At 49.2% G+C, this 18225-nt stretch overlaps 1 protein-coding gene across 4 annotated transcripts in view; it reads right to left on the bottom strand.

Moving 5' to 3' along the window:
• Positions 1-18225, bottom strand: part of GGT5 (gamma-glutamyltransferase 5) — a 45274-nt gene that overhangs the window by 14042 nt on the left and 13007 nt on the right. For 2 of the 4 annotated variants that reach the window (XR_004376617.2, XM_032801298.2), the window contains exons 2-5: positions 8175-8305; positions 5342-5434; positions 1512-1707; positions 587-744 (exon numbers count right to left, since the gene is read on the bottom strand). Coding sequence is in view for 3 of the 4 variants with exons in the window: in XM_032801298.2 (XP_032657189.1) it covers positions 587-744; positions 1512-1707; positions 5342-5434; positions 8175-8305 (578 nt within the window). In the remaining variant the exon portion in view is untranslated. Of the gene's footprint in view, positions 1-586; positions 745-1511; positions 1708-2051; positions 2233-5341; positions 5435-8174; positions 8356-18225 lie in introns of those variants that run through there. The other 2 variants (XM_075060022.1, XM_032801299.2) reach the window with 2 other exon arrangements.

The raw sequence follows: 18225 nt of genomic DNA, 5'->3' as shown, positions 1-18225 counted from the left end.
CGTCTGACGAAGTGGGTATTCACCCACGAAAGCTCACGCTCCAAAACCTCTGTTAGTCTATAAGGTGCCACAGGATTCTCTGCTGCTTTCACAGATCCAGACTAACACGGCTACCCCTCTGATACCAGAGTCAGCTGAGTTGCACCAGGAAATATCAGGCCTAGCATTTCCACTAGTACTTGTCATGATGCCGATTTTTTAAAAAGGTGAGTAGTGACTTTGAGTGCCTCCATTTTTGGGGCCACAAACGGAGTTCTTTGCACTTATCTTTATTGAATTTCATCCTGTTGATTTCAGAATAATTTTCCAATTTGACAAGGTCCTTTTGAAATCTAATCCTGTCCTCCAAAGTACTTGCAACCCCTCAGTTTGATGTCATTGCCAAAATGTATAAGCATACTCTCCACTCCATTATCCAAGTCATTAATGAAAATATTCAATAGTACTGGAGCCAAGACTGACCCCCTGCGAGATCCCACTCAGTCTGACAGTGAACCATTGATAACTTCGCTTGGAGTATGATCTTTCAACTGGTTGTGCACCCACCTTAGAGAAATTTCATCTATGAAGTATAACTGTTACCTACTTTCATGCTTTATGTCCTTCACCAAATTCTGTGCTATCTCGCCCTCATAAAATTCTTTGGCTCCCTTCTCTGCTACAGCCTTCAGTGTTTTCAGCAGAGTTGGCCAAAAGATGATTGCATCAGGTTTTAGGACCACACCATTCTCACAGAACAGCTGGCTGTTAAGAGAGAATGTCCATCAATTCAGGTTTATAGCGTGTATGATTATTTCTCTCCCTTAACAGAGTCCCCATTTGCCAGCCAAAGCTTCTTTCTTCTGTGTACCGTTTGTCCTTGTTCTCCAAAGCTCCACTCTATACCACCAGGGGACAGCCTGTCTTCACACAGTACTTCTCCCTTGGAAAGCATGTCTCCATGTCAAGTCCCATACAAACATTCCTCACTCTGGGCCTGAAGCTGCAGGCTTTACTCAAGTAATCCCAATGGGAATGCTCACATGAGTAAGACTGCAGGTTTCTGCCCTGTCAACACTGTCAATGTCTTTCAACAGAGGCAGTCTCCACACATCCAGTCCCCCATCTTATTCTCAATGTGCAGATGTACATTTCCCATGGCAGCCAAGCTCCCCTCACCCCCAGCCCCACCGCCTCGAGTGCGCCTCATCCCTGCTTCTCTGGCTACCTCCCAGCGCTTCCTGCCCAGCTGCCACCAAACAGCTGATTGGCAGCAATAGCACATTCCGGGAGGGAGGGAGAGGAGCGGGAAGGTGGTGCACTCAGGGGAGGAGGCGGGGAAGAGGTGGGGCAAGGGTGGGGATTTGGGGAAGGAGTTGGAATGGGGGCAGGGCATGGGTGGGAAGAGATGGGGCAGGAGCAGAGCCTCCTGGAAGGGGTGCAATGGGGCCGGGGGGAGATCGAGCGCCCATGGGAAAGAGGGTAAGTTGGTGCCTATGCCACACACCCAGGTGAAATACAACTTCTCTTACCACAAGGATGACTTTTTCAAAAAGTCCTGTAACAATGGGTGACTGAGAAATTTGCTCAGCACTGCTGGCATTCTGATTCCATGTGTAAGAAGCTGGATGGTTGGTTCAAACAGCCATTTCCATGGCAACCGGCCAAAGCGCCTATGGGCTTCTTCATATCCACGAAGCTCCCCCGGGACTGCAATCCACTGGCTCCCTGCACAAGCAGTTATGATATTACTCATTGCAGTAACCTCTCCTCCCATATATTAATCATATAATTCATGGTCACATCCATCTGGAGGCCACCGCTAACAGCTATGACATGCTAAGAAGGGAAGCAGAATCTAGCATCAGGAATGTCCATTAGTTTCAAGGCGTGGTCCACCCCCCCCTTCAATCCCACTGGTGTTAGCACAGGCCATTCCCTCCCTTTCAATCCCACTGGTGTTAGCTTAGGTCAGTCCCCCTCCCCCCACCTTCAATCCCACTGGTGTTAGCACAGGCCATACCCCCCCTTTCAATACCACTGGTGTTAGCATAGGCCAGTCCCCACACCACCTTCAATCCTACTGGTGTTAGCATAGGCCAGTTCCCCGTCCCTTTCAATCCCACTGCCGATAGCACAGGCCACCTCCACGCCCCATATTCCATTAGAGGTAGCACAGACCACCTCCTCCTGCCTGCCCGGTACTGATAACCCTCCTCCAGCAGCCTGTCTCATACGCGATAGCTCAGCAATTGCTTACATGGAAAAACAATGTCTAGCTAGCATCTGAGCAGCAGACACGAGTCAGGAAGCCAGCACTATGTGGCCAACCAATTCACCCTAAAATGGCAACAACTGCCCTCAGACTATCAGGGGCACAACCAGAGTTTTCCCAGAGCTCTCCCTCCCCTGCTCTGCACCCACTCCCAACCTCTCTTCCCTGCACACTCTCCCTGCTCTCAGTCCCCCCAGCCCCCGTCTGCTGCCCCACACCCAGCTCTGATGTCTCCCTTCCTGCACTCAGCCCCAGAGATCTCCCTGCCCCATAACCAGCCCCAAGGCTGTCAGGCTGAAGAACACCACCTCCACCAGGGGCCAGGCATTTCTGGGAGCCCCAGACCACATCTTCCCCGTGCATCTCCACTTCCCCAGTAAGCTCCAAAAGCCTGGCTCCAATTCTGCTACCCACTTTGACACTGTGGGTCCCTGGTGACCCTGCTCCATTTCTCCCTGGGGCTGACAGCAGGGCAGTCAAGCTAAAGTTCCAGCTCTGGCGAGGGGGCCTGGGACCACTGGCCCCTCCCCCCCTTTGTGCCCCAGCAGACATTCACTATAGGGTACAAGGTGCCTAAAGTCAAACAGTGAGTCAGTGGCAGAGCTGAGAATGGACACCCCCACAAACTCCAGTTTCCTGCCTATGCCTTATCCAGCAGGCCAGTGTTTCTCAAACTGGGGAGCATATGGGGTCTTCTCCACATGCACCCCTGTACAGGGGCCAGTCACATTCACTGCCTGGATGCTGATCTGAGCCCTGAAGGGATGGAGCAGGAGCTGTGATGATTAGTGGAAAGGGTGATGCAAATAACTGGACAGGGAAATGGAGACTGCACCCTCTTAAAGAAGCCTAGTCCCCTGCACAATGCCTCTTAGATCTCCTGTTGGGACAGCTGAGCTCTGTTCCTCTAAGAAACAATAATGGCTTTAACATTTCTGTTCCTCAGCTTCTCAGTCTGTAAAAGAGGGACACTAATACCTCCTTCCCTGGAGTGTCCTGAGGCTTAGTTCACTAGTGCCTGTAATGTGTTCTGAGATTCTTGAATCTAGGGAAGGCAAAGCATTCGTGCAAAAGCCCCACGGGTAGATCTCTTGACCTCTTCCTAAACAAAAATAGCGGCAGCCCAAGTTGAAGAAGCTGCTTTTCTATTAGCTATTAGTAGTAACAGCACTTGTATTCTCTTTAACAAGCAGGGTGGGGTGAGACAGAAAAGGTAGTGTCCTGGTTACGAGTTTGTACTGAAACTCAGGAGACCTGGATTCAATTCCTGTCTCTGCCACAGATGCCCTGAAGGATCTTGGGCAAGACACTCAGGGCTTGATTCTTCAGAGGGGCTGAGCACACCTTGATTTTAATTGTTCTCAGTGGGAGCTCCTGGGTGCAGAGCACTTGAAAAATGCAGTTTTACTTTGAAGATTACATATAAAAGGCACCTCCTTACTTAGCTGATCTTCACCTTGTGTGGTCAGTTGCCTCTACCAACTTTAGGGACAAAAGTAATTTTTTAAAATGATGTTTACTACTGCAAAGTCAACACAGCTACGAGACAGAGTGCTGGACTCTAGTCCTTCTTGTGCATCACCACCATTCCTTGCTAAGTTCAGTCACAGTAAGATTTGTGCAAACCCACTGACAGCAAGGGAACTGAATGGATGTCACTGAAAGCAGAACCTGAGGACAAGGAGGTTTGCACCACCACAGGGGGCCTGATTTGGCTTGCAGAACTTTTGCTCCTGGTAACAATGCAGGAGAGGAAAAATCCTGTTTTCGGATCTCTGGTTGAGTTTGGTGGGAAATCAGTCAAAAAGACAATGTCTTTCCTTGCAAGCTTTGCATTTTGATACGGCGTTGCTGAGACACAAACATGGCCGTTGGCCATTTTTGCTGTCATTTTTGTGGAACTGCACATTGAGCCACAGGCAAAGACAAGAACAATGAAGTACAGAGCTGTCAGCTTTGACTGACAGATAACGAGTCTTGCTGTGGAGCCTGATCCTATAGGACTTTACAACAGCCTGCAGCCCTATAGTGATGTAAAAGTTTAACCAGTTAACTGATAACCTGATGCTTATCGGTTTCTGTTAACAATTAAACTCCACTGGGGTCCCGCCTGCTGGCCCCGTGCCTGGGGCTCTGCTATTACCTGCGCCTGGGGTCCCAGAGTCCCAGCTGCTGGGACCCCAACCATAGGGCCAGCAGCCGGGATCTCGGGCATGGGCAGCAGAGCCCTGGGTGCGGGGCCAGCAGCCCGGGTGCAGGGCCAGCAGCCAGAATCCTGGGCATGGGCAGCAGAGCCCCAGGTGCGGGGCTGGCATCCCGGGTGCAGGGCCAGCAGCCAGGATCCTGGGTGAAGGCAGCAGAGCCTCAGGTGCGGGGCCAGCAGCAGGGATTCTGGATGCAGCCAGCAGCAGAGATCCCCAGACGTGGGCCTGGCAGTGGGGATCCCCAGGAGTCAGGCTTGCAGCGGAGCCCCTCATAAAATGTGGGGAGGGCTGCAGAACCCCCACACCTCTAGTTCCCCAGTTAAACATTTAACTGTGTAACTGATAGAATTTTAATTGGTTACACGGTTATTGTTTTTACACATTCTTTACATCCCTGCAGCTCTATTGAAATACATGTGGCTATACCAATGAGTAACTACTATGTGTGCGCCTAAGAGTCAAATCTGCTGTGCTTTCACTAGCTGTATTAAAAACAACCCAATTCTGGGCCAGCGCTGATATTAGGAAAAAGCTTAGAACTGCAGTACATGCAGGGTATAGTAATGGGGACTGACACCAGACCAACCCCAGAAGGTTTCCTTGAGGTTCAGGTTACCTTCCTCTCCCTAGGACACTTTTTTCCTTCTCGTCCCACAGATTAGGGGGGTTCAAATGCTTTCCCCAGCTCTGTTCAGCTTAGTACTCAAGAGCAACAGCAGGAAATAATGAAGAAGAGTGACCCTCCAGAGACAAGAGACTTCCCATAATGCAGTGAAGTTGTGAGGTCCTCTATCCTCTCCCCAAATGCCAGGCAGTGGCCCCACTCTCCCTGCTTACTGCATCAAGCTGTCTGATACGAAACCAGTCCAATTCCTGTCCTTACCTATTTGGAGAGGGAAATCATTACACTGATTTAACAAGTCTTGGTTGATATTTTCTGGAGCTGTTTCACGAGCGTTAATCACCACGACCTCTCCTGGAAATAAGAAAGGAAAACACACAATAATCTCTTCTCAGTGTCTGGTAAGTTTCATTCATCACAGTTGGTGGAGCAGAAAGCAAAGGACTGGAGTTTATGCTTTTTTGTGGAAACTGGTGAGGGTTGGAGTCACATTGGATCATGCACTGTGGAGTCCATGAAGTCCATCACCAAACGTGCCAAACTCTCATGTTGTGTTTATGAACTCTGCAGCAGGAAACTTTCCTGCTGCAGAGTTTACGTCTTCCTAACAATTTTAAGAACAGTACATCTCATACTGCTGGTCCCTTTGGCTCTTTGTTGATCCGAAAGCAAGATCATGATCCAGGATATACAGATGAGTTAATTCTGGCTCTATTATTCTTAAAAACTGTTGTGGCCCTTTTATGGTACTTTAGCAGTGCAAAGAGCCATACTGTTGGCTTAACCAGTTAGCTGGGAATTCTGATCTCTTCATCGCTCCTGCACTTGCTGCAGGGGGCATGGCTGCAAACTGCAGTGAAGTGGCTATTCCTTGGCGGATGGAACCAGTGTGGAACCTTCTCCATCAGACTCCATGGCACCTTTCCTCACAGGAGAGCACTCGACTTTGAGAAGGTTGCATTTCAAAAGTACACTGGACTATAAAAAGGGGGGCAAAGAACCCCAACTTATCTTTTACCTCAAAAGACAAAGGAACTGAGTACCTTGGACTTTGTGGGAGATTCTGACCAATGGGTCAGTCAGCTGTCTTGCTGGGAGGAAGCAACAGAAGCTCACCTTGAAACAAGACTGTAGTTTGGTTAAATCTTAGTCCCTAGAAAGTGTTTTTCACTTTTATTTGCTTATAACTATTTCTGACTTTATTCCTTACACTTAAATCCTCTCTTTTCATTAATAAACGTGTTTATTTTCCATCTAAACCAATCCAGTGCCCTGTTTGAATTGACGTAATTGTGAACTCTAGTTAAAGCAATAGACTGCTGGGACTTTGTCTCTTTAAAAGGTGCAATGGATTATATTACTTCCCTCAATGTACCAGGAGAGGGCTGGACATTTCAGGGCAGACAGTTCTGGGGAAATTCTGGAGTAGAGGTGGCTTGGCTAATAGTAACCAAGGCTGCTGGAGACCAGGGAGTGGCTGTGGTGTAACAAGCAGGCTGCTGGAGTTGGTGAACCAGGGTAGCTTTTATCATACAGATACTCAGTGCATGCTTGTATGCTGGCTGGGAGCACCCAGACAGGAAGCTACAGCAGCAGAACATTTTAAGGCACTCAGAGTTACAGGAAAAATGGTAACACGACCTCGCACTGATGTGGGTTGCACCCCAAAATGTGACAATCATGCTCTCTCTTACTCTCCTCTGCAAACTGTCCATACAAGTTCCTGAAACCATCCAATACTCCATATTCATCTGCTGCTATTGGAAAGACACTCCATTTTCCCAGTGCAAGCCAGAGCGCAATACAACCTTAGACATGCAGCACCATATACACATTTACAGACTGGCTATTGATAATCATTGTACTGGAGGTAGGCTAAAAGATGGGGCATGTGTGCAGATTATATTATCCTGCAACAACAGACCACACTACTGTAATTCATATCTGCAATAGAGAGTGCTTAAGTCCCTTTTATGTGGCAATGAATGGGATTCTCTCACAAGTAAAGGGGGAAAAAAGTGAGGTGAAACAGTAGACTTTAGGAGGGTGTTGGCACCACAAATGAATGTTGCATTCTGGGATTGCAGCTGGAGTACTGTCGGTACCAGTATCAGTATGTGTGTGTCCACACAGCCACTGCCAGTACACTGGCAGAGGGTTACGATGTTCTGAACAGAAGAATAATTATGTCAGCAAAAGTGGAGAGTTTGGTTGGTAGGAGACAACACACCAGGCTGTGCTGAGAAAAAGGGAAGTTTCGCCAGCACAGCTTTCTAATGTAAGTCAGTCCTGCGTATTTCCAAACTTTGTAACTTAGCTGGTTTGTTTGCTTTAAACTACAGTGTTATTCTTACTACTAATTTCTATAGGCTACATCAGCTGGGCTAAACTAGACACTACTAATTCACTGAAGCAGGAATACAACAAAACTTGGAGTTCTAAAGCCAAACAAACAGACAAGTCTTATGTCAGGGCCTGAAAGTGGCTGGACTTGAGCATAGCTAGATTGCCAAAGGGAGTAAGCTGCAAAATTAGAAGGCCTGAGTCTTCCCAGTCTGTTTCTTTGTGGAGTCCCGAACAGGCACATAAAGTACCGTTCTGGCATTCTTTTGCACCCACTTATGGTGAAGGACACAAGGTGCAAACTTGCCACGAAGCATTAGGTCCAAGGTCTCAGCAGACGTGGAGAGTCACATCCATCCCTCAGCACAGTCACAACAGGCCCAGAGTATTTACACTTAGATTCTCATAGCAAATGCTTCCCTTCTGATCTCACCTGCATTGGCTGACTATAAGGTGAGCATCAGCCCTTCAGTTAACCGGAATTCAGGCCATTCTGGGTTTGCTCTATTGCCTGCCTAACATTTAGACATGGTTGGGTTTTTCACCTTAACTCTAACATTCCCTCACCTGCACGAGATTTCTTTTTGAATTACTGCGATATCCTACTCATGCTTAGAATGGTTTGCTTGAGCTTTCAGGACATTGGCTTCTGCAAGGCTACTAAATGAATATGCTGGTGAATAGATTCTAAAGGAGGAGTATGCAAATGCTATGGGAGAATTACCTGAGAAGGGACAGGCCCCTACCATACCTGTGGTTGCATTATAGATGGTAAAGATGACTCCTCCTCCCAGGCCCATACTCTGGGGGTTCAAAACCGAAGTGCAGACCAGAGCAGCAATAGCAGCATCCACAGCTGAACCTTTACGTTGTAGGATGTCCCTGTATGAGAAAGGAAGAGAAAATATTGTGAAAGACCAGGCAGCACAGCCCTGAGCAGGCTCATGGAAGAGCCTTCCTGCTTGTAATGCAAATGATATACAGGTGGCAAGTTGGGAGAAGTCAATAGTTAAATGGATTGAAGCAGCTGGGGTGATGTCACAGAGTCACCGGGTCACGCTCTGGAACTTCTCTCTACGAAGCCAATCAGGTCTCTGGGGGAGCCTCCTGTCTCTGAGCATACTGTCTCCAGGGCAAGAAACTTACACAGTTTCTTCCTGGGTCTGACCTTGGAGCATTCAGCATCCCCTTCTCACATCGTGCACTTCCCACAGAAAGTCTGCACAGGCAGGGCTCCTGGGGAAGTCAGAGGGCCCTGCACCCAAACTCCGCAGTCAGGGGCTGCTCTAGGTATTTTGCCGCCCCAAGCACGGCAGGCAGGCTGTCTTGGGCGGCTTGCCTGCGGGAGGTCCCCGGTCCCGCGGATTTGGCGGCACGCCTGTGGGAGGTCTGCCGAAGCTGAGGCACCAGTGGACCCTCCGCAGGCATGCCGCTGAAGGCAACCTGCCTGCTGCCCTCACGGGGACCGGCAGAGCACCCTCCATGACTTGCTGCCCCAGGCACGCGCTTGGCGTGCTGGTGCCTGGAGCCGCCCCTGTCCGCATCAGACGTGACTCTCAGCCAGTCAGTAAAACAGAAGGTTTATTAGATGACAGGAACACAGACTGTGACAGAGTTCGTAGGAACAGAAACAGGACCCCTAAGTCAGATCCACTTTGGGGCAGAGAGGCCAGGGCCCCATCTGTGCCTCCCTTCATTTCCCAGCTAGCTCCAAACTGAAACTCTCCAGCCCCTTCTCTGGCCTTTGTCTCTTTCCTGGGCCAGAAGGTCATCTGATCTCTTCGTTCTCCAACACCTTCAGTTGGCACCTTTGCAGGGGAGGGGCCCAGGCCATCAGTTGCCAGGAGACAGGGTGTCAGCCATTTTCTGTGCAGACAGCATCACACTGGCCCTCTAAGGCTCTGCCACAATCACACACCCTTATCCCACCACCTAGATACTTAAGAAATGCATAGGGAAAACTGAGGCACCCAATAGTATTCAGAGAAAACATTAAGAACATTCCCACTTCTTCACAGGTCATTTCAAAAAATGGGAGGAAATGAGTTACAGTAAGTAGGAAAGGAAACTGGAGAAAATCCCTGGAAAAAGAGGTAGCAATTCTGTGTGAGGATCTAAAATCTGTACAAGGAAATGACACAGCTGGACCATGAAGACTTATTTAGGCTGAGCTGAAGGATGAAGGATGAACATAGCGAACAATCATCGGAAATTGCTACAGCTTTTTAAGCCACAGCAACCAGGCAGATCAGGAAATGATCATACAAAGAGGAGGAAAGCTATTGAAAACCAGAAGCCCCCCCCACGAGAGCACAGCACATTCTATAAGCAGAGCTGAAGTCTTCACAAATATCTTCAGTAATGTAAGTGATTTGTGGCTAGTTCAACCGCACTACGTTTCCAGCTACTACGACAATTAGATAAGGCACCATTTGATTATTAACTATATTGTGGGGGGGGGGGGGAGGGAGAAGTATGAGTTACAGGTGGATGAGAAACAAGCCCTTGGATCTGAACACCAACTCTGTGGAAATTCAGGGCCTGATTCTTTGCTCACTAACAGCAGTGTAACCCCACTGGTGTAAGTGAAGCTACGCCAGACTTACACCAGAGTGAACGAGCGCAGGGCACTGGATCCCAATCTAGGCTTCATTTCAAGCTCCTTCAAGTATGCACTCTTCACTATGGAGTGGTGACCAGCGCCTCCAAAGTAATGGCTGGATCCACAGATCTGTTCCAAATCGCACTGAGCTTGGAGGAAGCTCAAATCCCCACTCACTGCAGGCCAGGCATGTCCATATCTCTATTTATAACATATTCTGAGGCCCTCTGACCATCTTCCCAACACTAATGAATTTAGCCTCACAACACTCCTGGCACACATGAAGTATTCTTCCCATTATACAGATTGGGGAACTGAGACACAGAGAGGGATTCTGGGACCTGCCCAAGATCACACAGAGTTTGTAGCGGAGACAGGAACAAAACCTAGATCTCCAGTCCAGTGCCCTACCTACAAAGTCACCCCTCTTGTAGCAGGAGTTTAACCCCTTATACAATGAACGATGTTGCAGTTGAATGATTATGAAAGTACCTTGCTCCCCTCAGATGAAAGGAGCTTTAGGGGTGTAGCTCAGTGGGCCAGCTTACTTCTATTACAGGGGCAGGCAAACTTTTTGGCCTGAGGGCCTCCCCAAACAGCCAGGCATGGCCCAGCCTCTGCCCTCTATCCCCCACTTCTTCTCGTCCCCTGATGGCCCCACCCCAGGACTCCTACCCCATCCAACCCCCCCATTCCCTGATGGCCCCTCAGGGACCCCTGCCCCATCCACCCCCTCCCCCACTACCTATCCCCTAACTACCCCCGGAACTCCCACACCTGACTGCCCCCCGCCACCCCATCCAACCCCTCCTCTCATTCCTGACTGCCTCCCCCAGGATCCCTGCCCCATCCAACCATCCCTTCTCCCTGACTGCCGCCAGAACCCCTGCCTTTGACTGCCCCCTGCTGCTGCATGCAACCCCCTCTCCTTCCTGACTGCCCCTCAGGACCCCTGCACCCATTCAACCCCCCTGTTCCCCACCCTCTGACTGCCCTGACCCCTATCCACACCCTCGTCCCCGACCACCACCCCGAACTCCTCTGCCCTCCATCGAAACCCCTCACTCCCTGCCCCCTTACCCCACTGCCGGGAGCACTGGTGGCTGGCAGCGCTACAGCCACATGGCCCGGCTGGAGACAGCCACGCCACCACACAGCACAAAGCACCAGATCAGGCTGCACTGCCCAGCCGTCCAGAGCATTGCACTGGCAGTGTGGTGTGCTGCAGTTGCGTGGGGGGGGAACAGCAGTGAGTGGAGGGGCCAGGGACTAGCCTCTCGAGCCAGGAGCTCAGGGGCCAGGCAGGAGGGGCCCACAGGCTGGATGTGGCCTGTGGGCCATAGTTTGCCCACTTCTGCTCTATTATATTCACTGCTTTGCATTATATTCTGCTTTATTATGTTCAGTGGTAATGCAAGGAACCTACAGGCTTGTATCCTGTAAGACATTGGCTTCAGAAATTAGCATGAGGCTTGAAGCCTACGAACTTTGGCACAGATAAACTTAGGTAACCAATAAGTTTTGGGGAACTGGAAGTAGATTGTAGGAGGGAATTTTGTCCATAATGACATCAGGCAACCACAGAACATGAACTGACACCGGCTTCTGGAAGGTTTTGGACGGAATACTCAACTGCAAAAGTGCCCTGGGAACAAATTGACATATATGATAATGGGGTGAAATCATAAATACACTAATCTATAGAAGGACATCTTAACATCGGTAAGGGGAGGAAATACAAATAAGGAAGAGGTGAGAAACCCCTACTGAATATGCATTAGACATGGGTAATGTCACATATTATAAAAGTGGCATCCCAACCTGGGGGCAGTAGGGAGCAGGGGCGGCTCCAGGCATCAGCACGCCAAGCGCATGATTGGGGCAGCAAGCCACTGGGGGCGCTCTGCCAGTCGCTGCAAGGGCGGCAGCATCCCTGCCGTGCTTGGGGTGGCAAAATGCCTAGAGCCGCCCCTGGTAGGGAGAGAGATGTAGCCCTTGGGAGGGGCCAGAATGATGGCCACTGGTGAAGATGAAGAAGGTGACAGTGATGAGGAAGATAATGGCTAACATTTCAGGCTGTTCTGCAAGGGATGGTGTGAGTATGGATGTTCAGATGTATTTTCTGTATTATCTCTATCTACCTTACTGAATTAGAGTGTGTGTGACTTTGCTAAATGTATTAATGAATTATTTATTTGTAAATATAAAAGAGTTCCTGTAGTGTGAGTGTTGCACCTGTGCACATCTGGGTTACCAACTATATAATTTTAATAAGACTGGGCCTGATCTTGGGACAAGAATCTGTCAACCCTCAAAGTAATACAGTGACTGGGAATTTTTATTCATAATCTATAGATCAGGCTACAGGAGTGAAGCATTATTAAGATGACGTATTTGCATGGAGGCTAAGCAACAGGAACTTACTACTGCACCCTCCCACAACTCCAGGTTAACCTTGATTGACTCTCCTAGTGGCAGATTCAATCACCTCAATTTTCAGTGCTGCCAATCCTAAATGTTCAAAAGGCATGAATCAGCCCCCCCCCAAAATCATAAGATATTATTGAAAACCCTCATGATTTTTAAGCCTAATATATGTGAATGTCATTTATTTCCCTTCTCGTTTTAGTGTCTTTAGGGTGCACTTCGGTTCTGTTTTCAAGCTTTTCTCAGCAACTGGGAGGGCTAGAAACTTCTTTTTTCTAACGAAAGCTGAGATTCTCACCTAATCACATGCCTCCAGACAGCAGTGGCTCCAGGCACCAGCACTCCAAGCGCGTGCCTGGGGTGGCAAGCCACAGGGGGCAGCCTGCTGGTCGCTGTAAGGGTGGCAGTCAGGCTGCCTTCGGCGGCATGCCTGAGGGAGGTCCGCAGGTCCCGCGAATTCAGTGGCAATTCAGTGGCGGGTACGCCGAAGCTGCAGGACCGGGGGCCTCCTGCAGGCGTGCCACCGAAGGCTGCCTGACTGCCCTGCTTGAGGCAGCAAAAAAGCTAGAGCCACCTCTGCCTCCAGAAGCTGCAGCTTTAAGAAAAACACCTCATATCACAACAGTCAGCAACAGTGAGGTTTGTTTTCAACCACTCCTCTGCTGGCCAGACAAGGATGCCAAGTAAAGAAGTTGTTAACGCCACTGCCTGCCCAAGACCAAAGCATGTCACCTCCACAACACACTTCAGACAGTGTCTGTTGGCTCAGTAATCTGAAGTTGTTCGAGTAGATGCAGACCTGAATTCCGCATTGGTGTGCACACATCCAGCGTGCCAGTGCCAGAGATTTTTGCCTAGCAGTGCTCATAGAAGGGAAGCCCTTGCACCTCAGGGCTGTGGCCCCTCCCCTGGCTATATGAGGTGGTGTTCCCCAACCCTCCTTGGTTCCTTCTGTGGAATTGAAGATCTGTCTGTGATTGTAGTCCTACAACCTTGCATTTACTCTAAGCCTAGTTTACTGTACATAGGTAATTAGTTAGTAGTTAGATAGCATTAGTAGATAGTGTTCCCCCCTTGATGCCCTCACCAGGCTTTAAACACTGTTCTTCATGTGGAGAGGCGATCCCCAACAGTGACCCCCTCAAACCCCCACAGTGCATGTTTTGTCTCAGCAAGGCCCATCTTAAGAGCGCTGTTTGATCTGTAAATCATTTAAAAAGCAGACTCAGGGGACACGAGACCTTTGCCTCAAGCAACACCAGCTTCAACAGGCCATGCAGCCTGATCCGGTACTAAGGTCCTTCTCAGGACAAAGACTGCCCTCAGGCTTGAAAACTGTCTCTCATTCTGGGGCAGGCACCTTGCTGAAGAGACAGAGGAGTTATTCTCCATCATCGATGTCAAAGACGAGGTCTCATAAGACCAATCAGGATCTTTCCAGGTTGCAGGGCAACTCCTCTGCTTCCCCCGGGAAAAGCACAGACTGGCACAGGGCTGGTTCTGGAACACGGGATGGCACAGGTACCTCTGACCCTTCCCCAGTACCGAGTGGGAAGGGCAGAAACTCCATGCCGTTGACTCTGATTCCAGCTCCCGGCATCCACTGAATCTGGTACTGATGAGGGAGATGCTGGTACCGGTATCGTTGACATCTCAGGCAGCCGCAGACCTTCTCTGCCTTTCAGTCCCGAACTGACCATTGGTCCAGGAACCTCCCACTTATGGCCCCTCTGATGGAGCAAGCCACTGAACCTACATGTCTGTTGGCACCGCATCCAGATCCTCCCCTTGCCATGGTGGGGATGGAACTGGCACTAGAATCAGTGTAGGGGACTGCGGCACTAGGACCTTTTTCGGCCCCACTCCATTTGACTCTGCAAGTGCTCCCATATCAGCTCTCACCATCTTCAACATCGACACATTCAGGCACTCTGTTACCAATGTTTGTGATGATATCAACACTGCCTGTGGCATCAGCACAGAATCACAGAATCGTAGGACTGGGAGGATCATCTAATCCAGTCTCTTGCACTCAAGGCAGGACTAAGTATTATCTAGACCATCCCTGACAGGTGTTTGTCCAACCTGCTCTTAAAAATCTCCAATGACAAAGATTCCACAACCTTCCTGGGCAATTTATTCCAGTGCTTAACCACCCTGACAGTTGGGAAGTTTTTACTAGTGTCCAACCTAAACTCCCTTGCTGCAATTTAGGCCCATTCCTTCTTGCCCTATCCTCAGATGTTAAGGAGACCAATTTTTCTCCCTCCTCCTTGTAACAACCTTTTATATACTTGAAATTTATGGTTCAACGTCCTCCACCAGTCCTGGATTCCTCGTGCTGGTGGGAGTCTCTACACCATGTAGTGCCAAGGAGACCCCTTTGCTCAGCCCTCTCTGACCAAGTCGGTGATTATCAACACTTCCCTTCCGGGATGTGGGAGGCGCAGATGAACTTGTTGAGGGTGCAGGACCTGTAGTCGGTACAGAAAACCTCCCTCCACATCAGTGTGTTGGAACTTCAGGCCATCCACAACGTATGCCATGCATTCTGGGACTGCATCAGACTGCATCAGACACTCAGTGGTTCACAGACTCAGGGAAAATACCACTGCAGTGTACTACATGAACAAGCAAGTTCCAGGTCATTCTGTCTGGAGGCGATCAACCTGTGGCAGTTTTGCATTGAGGCAGACATCATTCCAGTAGCAATCCATTTACCAGGGGTGCAAAACTGTCTTGCAGATATTTCAGCAGGGTTGTCTTCACAACATGGGGCATCTCCATGACCAACCTGTTTGCGACAAGGGAAAACTGAAAGTGCCACCTCTTCTGCTCTGGGAGGGCAGGCTCCATCTCTGATGCCTTTCACTGCAGTTAGCAGTCAGCAATTCTGTATGCCTTTCCCCCTATTCCAATCATTTCATAGTTCATCAGTGCAGATCGGGACAAGCTCATCTCATTGCATTAGTGTGGCTGAGATAGTGCTGCGTTTCAGATCTCCTTGCTCTGTCGGTTCAGCCTCCCATACCAATTCCTCTCCATCCTGATCTGCTCACTCAGGATTACGGCCCCACTTTCCATCCTGCAATCAGCTCCTTGAAACTTACGGTGCAGCTGCTACATGTCTGAATAAAGAGGAGGAGCAGTGCTTGGTAGCTGTCCAACATGTCCTACTCAACAGTAGGACATTTTCCACTAGGACAGCCTACTTAGTGCGCTGCAATAGATTCTCGGTGTGGTCCTTGACCCATGTGACCCAAATGACAGGGGCTTCCATTAGGACATCTTAGAGTATTTGCTACATCTTCACAAATCGGGCCTTGTGCTCAGTTCCCCAAGGGTACATTTGGCAGCGATATCTGCATTCCATCCCCCAATTTAAGGGAAGTTAAGTTTTTTCCAGTGCCATAGTAATGAGATTTCTGAAGGGGCTTCTCCCCTTACATCATCTGGTCCAAGAACCAGTTCCCCCATGGGACCTAAACATTCTGGCAGGTCTGATGGGCCCTCCATTTGAGCCCCTTGCGGCCTGCCCACTGCCCCTGTCTCAGAAAACCACATACCTGATAGCCATCAAGTCAGCAAGGGCATATGTGAGTTGCAGGCCCTAATAGCTGAGCTGCTTTACTTTGTCCTTGGGGAGCTGAATGTAATGCTGCAATCACAGTGGACTGCTGGAACAATTTTTATAGTGAGTGTGCTGAGAGTCATTGAACCAAACTTTGTAAACCTTGTATAGAATGAAAACCACTTCAAGCCAGGAGGTGCTGCAGCACCCCCAGCACCCCTAGTTCCTGCACGTATGGATCACACCCAAAGTTTTTATCCAAGGTGGTCTCTTGGTTTCATCTGAATCACGCAGTGTATTTACCTGTTTTTCCCAAAGCTGCACTCTTACCCAGGAGAACAGTGCCTCCATAATCTGGATGTCAGGCGAAGTTGAGTCTTTCATCTAGACAGGACTAAACCGCTTTGTGCTACACCTCACCTGTTTGTGTCATATGCAGACCATATGAAGGCGCAAGAGGTCTCGGCACAGACCATCTCTGGATGAGTAACATCCTGTATCAAGGCTGTGTATGAGATAGCTTCAGCTATGCCTCCTCAGTAGATACGGCTCACTTCACAAGAGCACAAGTGATATTGATGGCCTTCCTCAATGATGTTTCCATACAGGACATTTGCAGGGCTGCTGTGTAGTCATCTATACATACATTTACAGACCATTATGCTATTACTGCATCTTTAAGAGTGGACGCAGCCTCGGAAGGGCAGCCCTGTGATCTCAATTGCGTAGTCTCCAAGCCCTGCCTCTAGAGTGGTGTACTGCTTGTGAGTCACCTAAGGGGAATACATGTCTGCATCTATTCAAAGAAGAAATGGCTACTTACAGTAAATGTGGTTCTTCGAGATGTGACCCACCCTTCGTCCCCTCTGCACTGCAGTCTCCTTCTCACGGGCTTTCGGTGCAAAGGAACTATAGGGGGATTCAGGGCGGCACCACCTCATACGGCCAGGAGGTGCGATCGCTGTCTTCCACGCAGATTGCTAGGCTGGGGAAAAGTTTCCAGCTCCAACGCACTGGGTGCATGCACACCCAAGCGGAACACTTGTCTGCATCACATCTCGAAGAACCACAGTTACAGCAAGCAACCGTTTCTTTTCTCATTAAAGTGGGTCTGCCCCCCACCCCTCCCAGCCCTAGTAGCCTTAGAACCAAGCAGCATGCAGCTAAGCATTAGCAACAGAATATGCTCAATATTCCCTGAATGCTACTCTCTGGGAAGAGTAAAGCCTAGTCTCCACTAGAAATGGTTTCCAGTATAGTTATATTGGTAAACCTTCTAGGGCAGGGATTCTCAACCTGGGGGGTCGGGATGCCTCAGGGGGTCACGAGGCTATTACATGGGTGATTGCGAGCTGTCAGCTTCCACTCCAAACCCCACATTGCCTCCTGCATTTATAATGGTGTTAAATACATTAAAAGGTGTTTTTAATTGATAAGGGGGGGTCGCACTCAGTGGCTTGCTATGTGAAAGGGGTCACCCATACGTAAGTTTGAGAACCCCTGCTCTAGTGCAGATGCAGTTTACACTGGCAAAAAGTGCTTCTGATGATAGACCTGAGTTCCCTGAGTGAAATAAGCTATCCCAGCAAAAGCACTTTTATGTTGCACCTACACTAGGGCTTTTACCAGTATAGGAATGTCACCCACAAAAAAAGTCAACCCCCACCCCCAATCAATCTTACTCTATTAGAAAAAGCTTCTAGTGTAGACTTGGCCTTAGAGAAAAGGGAATTGCACTTAATTTTACCGCACTGATCACAAGCCACCTCTGTCTGTGGGGTCTTGTTTCACAAGGACCTCTCAGAAACACAAGTATGAAAAAACCTTTATGGGTCTGCAAGAGCATTCTTTGTGTAAACAGGTGGCCCTTACAGTTGGGAATTTTCCATTAACATGATCTTGACTGATGTTATCATAAGCCTTTTTCCCAAATCTGGACATTAGCATCCAAAATCTGGGTGCTTAGCATGAACCCTTCTAAGCTTACTTACCAGCTTAGCTTTGATCTCGCTGTCACCATCCAAAAATTCCAGGGTTTTGGCCCCCTATGGTCTCCCCAAACCTTCTTTGCGGGACTCCAAGACTCAGAAGCTCTGAGCCTACAACAAACGGAAATGACCCACTTCCCTTCCCCCCCTCTCTCTCCCACCCAGACTTTCCTCTCTGGGCTAACCTGAGAGTATTGATGCAATCTCTTTACAT

This window comes from Chelonoidis abingdonii, chromosome 22 (genome assembly GCF_003597395.2).
Source record: "Chelonoidis abingdonii isolate Lonesome George chromosome 22, CheloAbing_2.0, whole genome shotgun sequence".
NCBI classification, from domain to species: domain Eukaryota; kingdom Metazoa; phylum Chordata; order Testudines; family Testudinidae; genus Chelonoidis; species Chelonoidis abingdonii.
The sequence above is the reverse complement of the archived record's forward strand: the minus strand, read 5'-3'. Positions and strand labels throughout refer to the sequence as shown.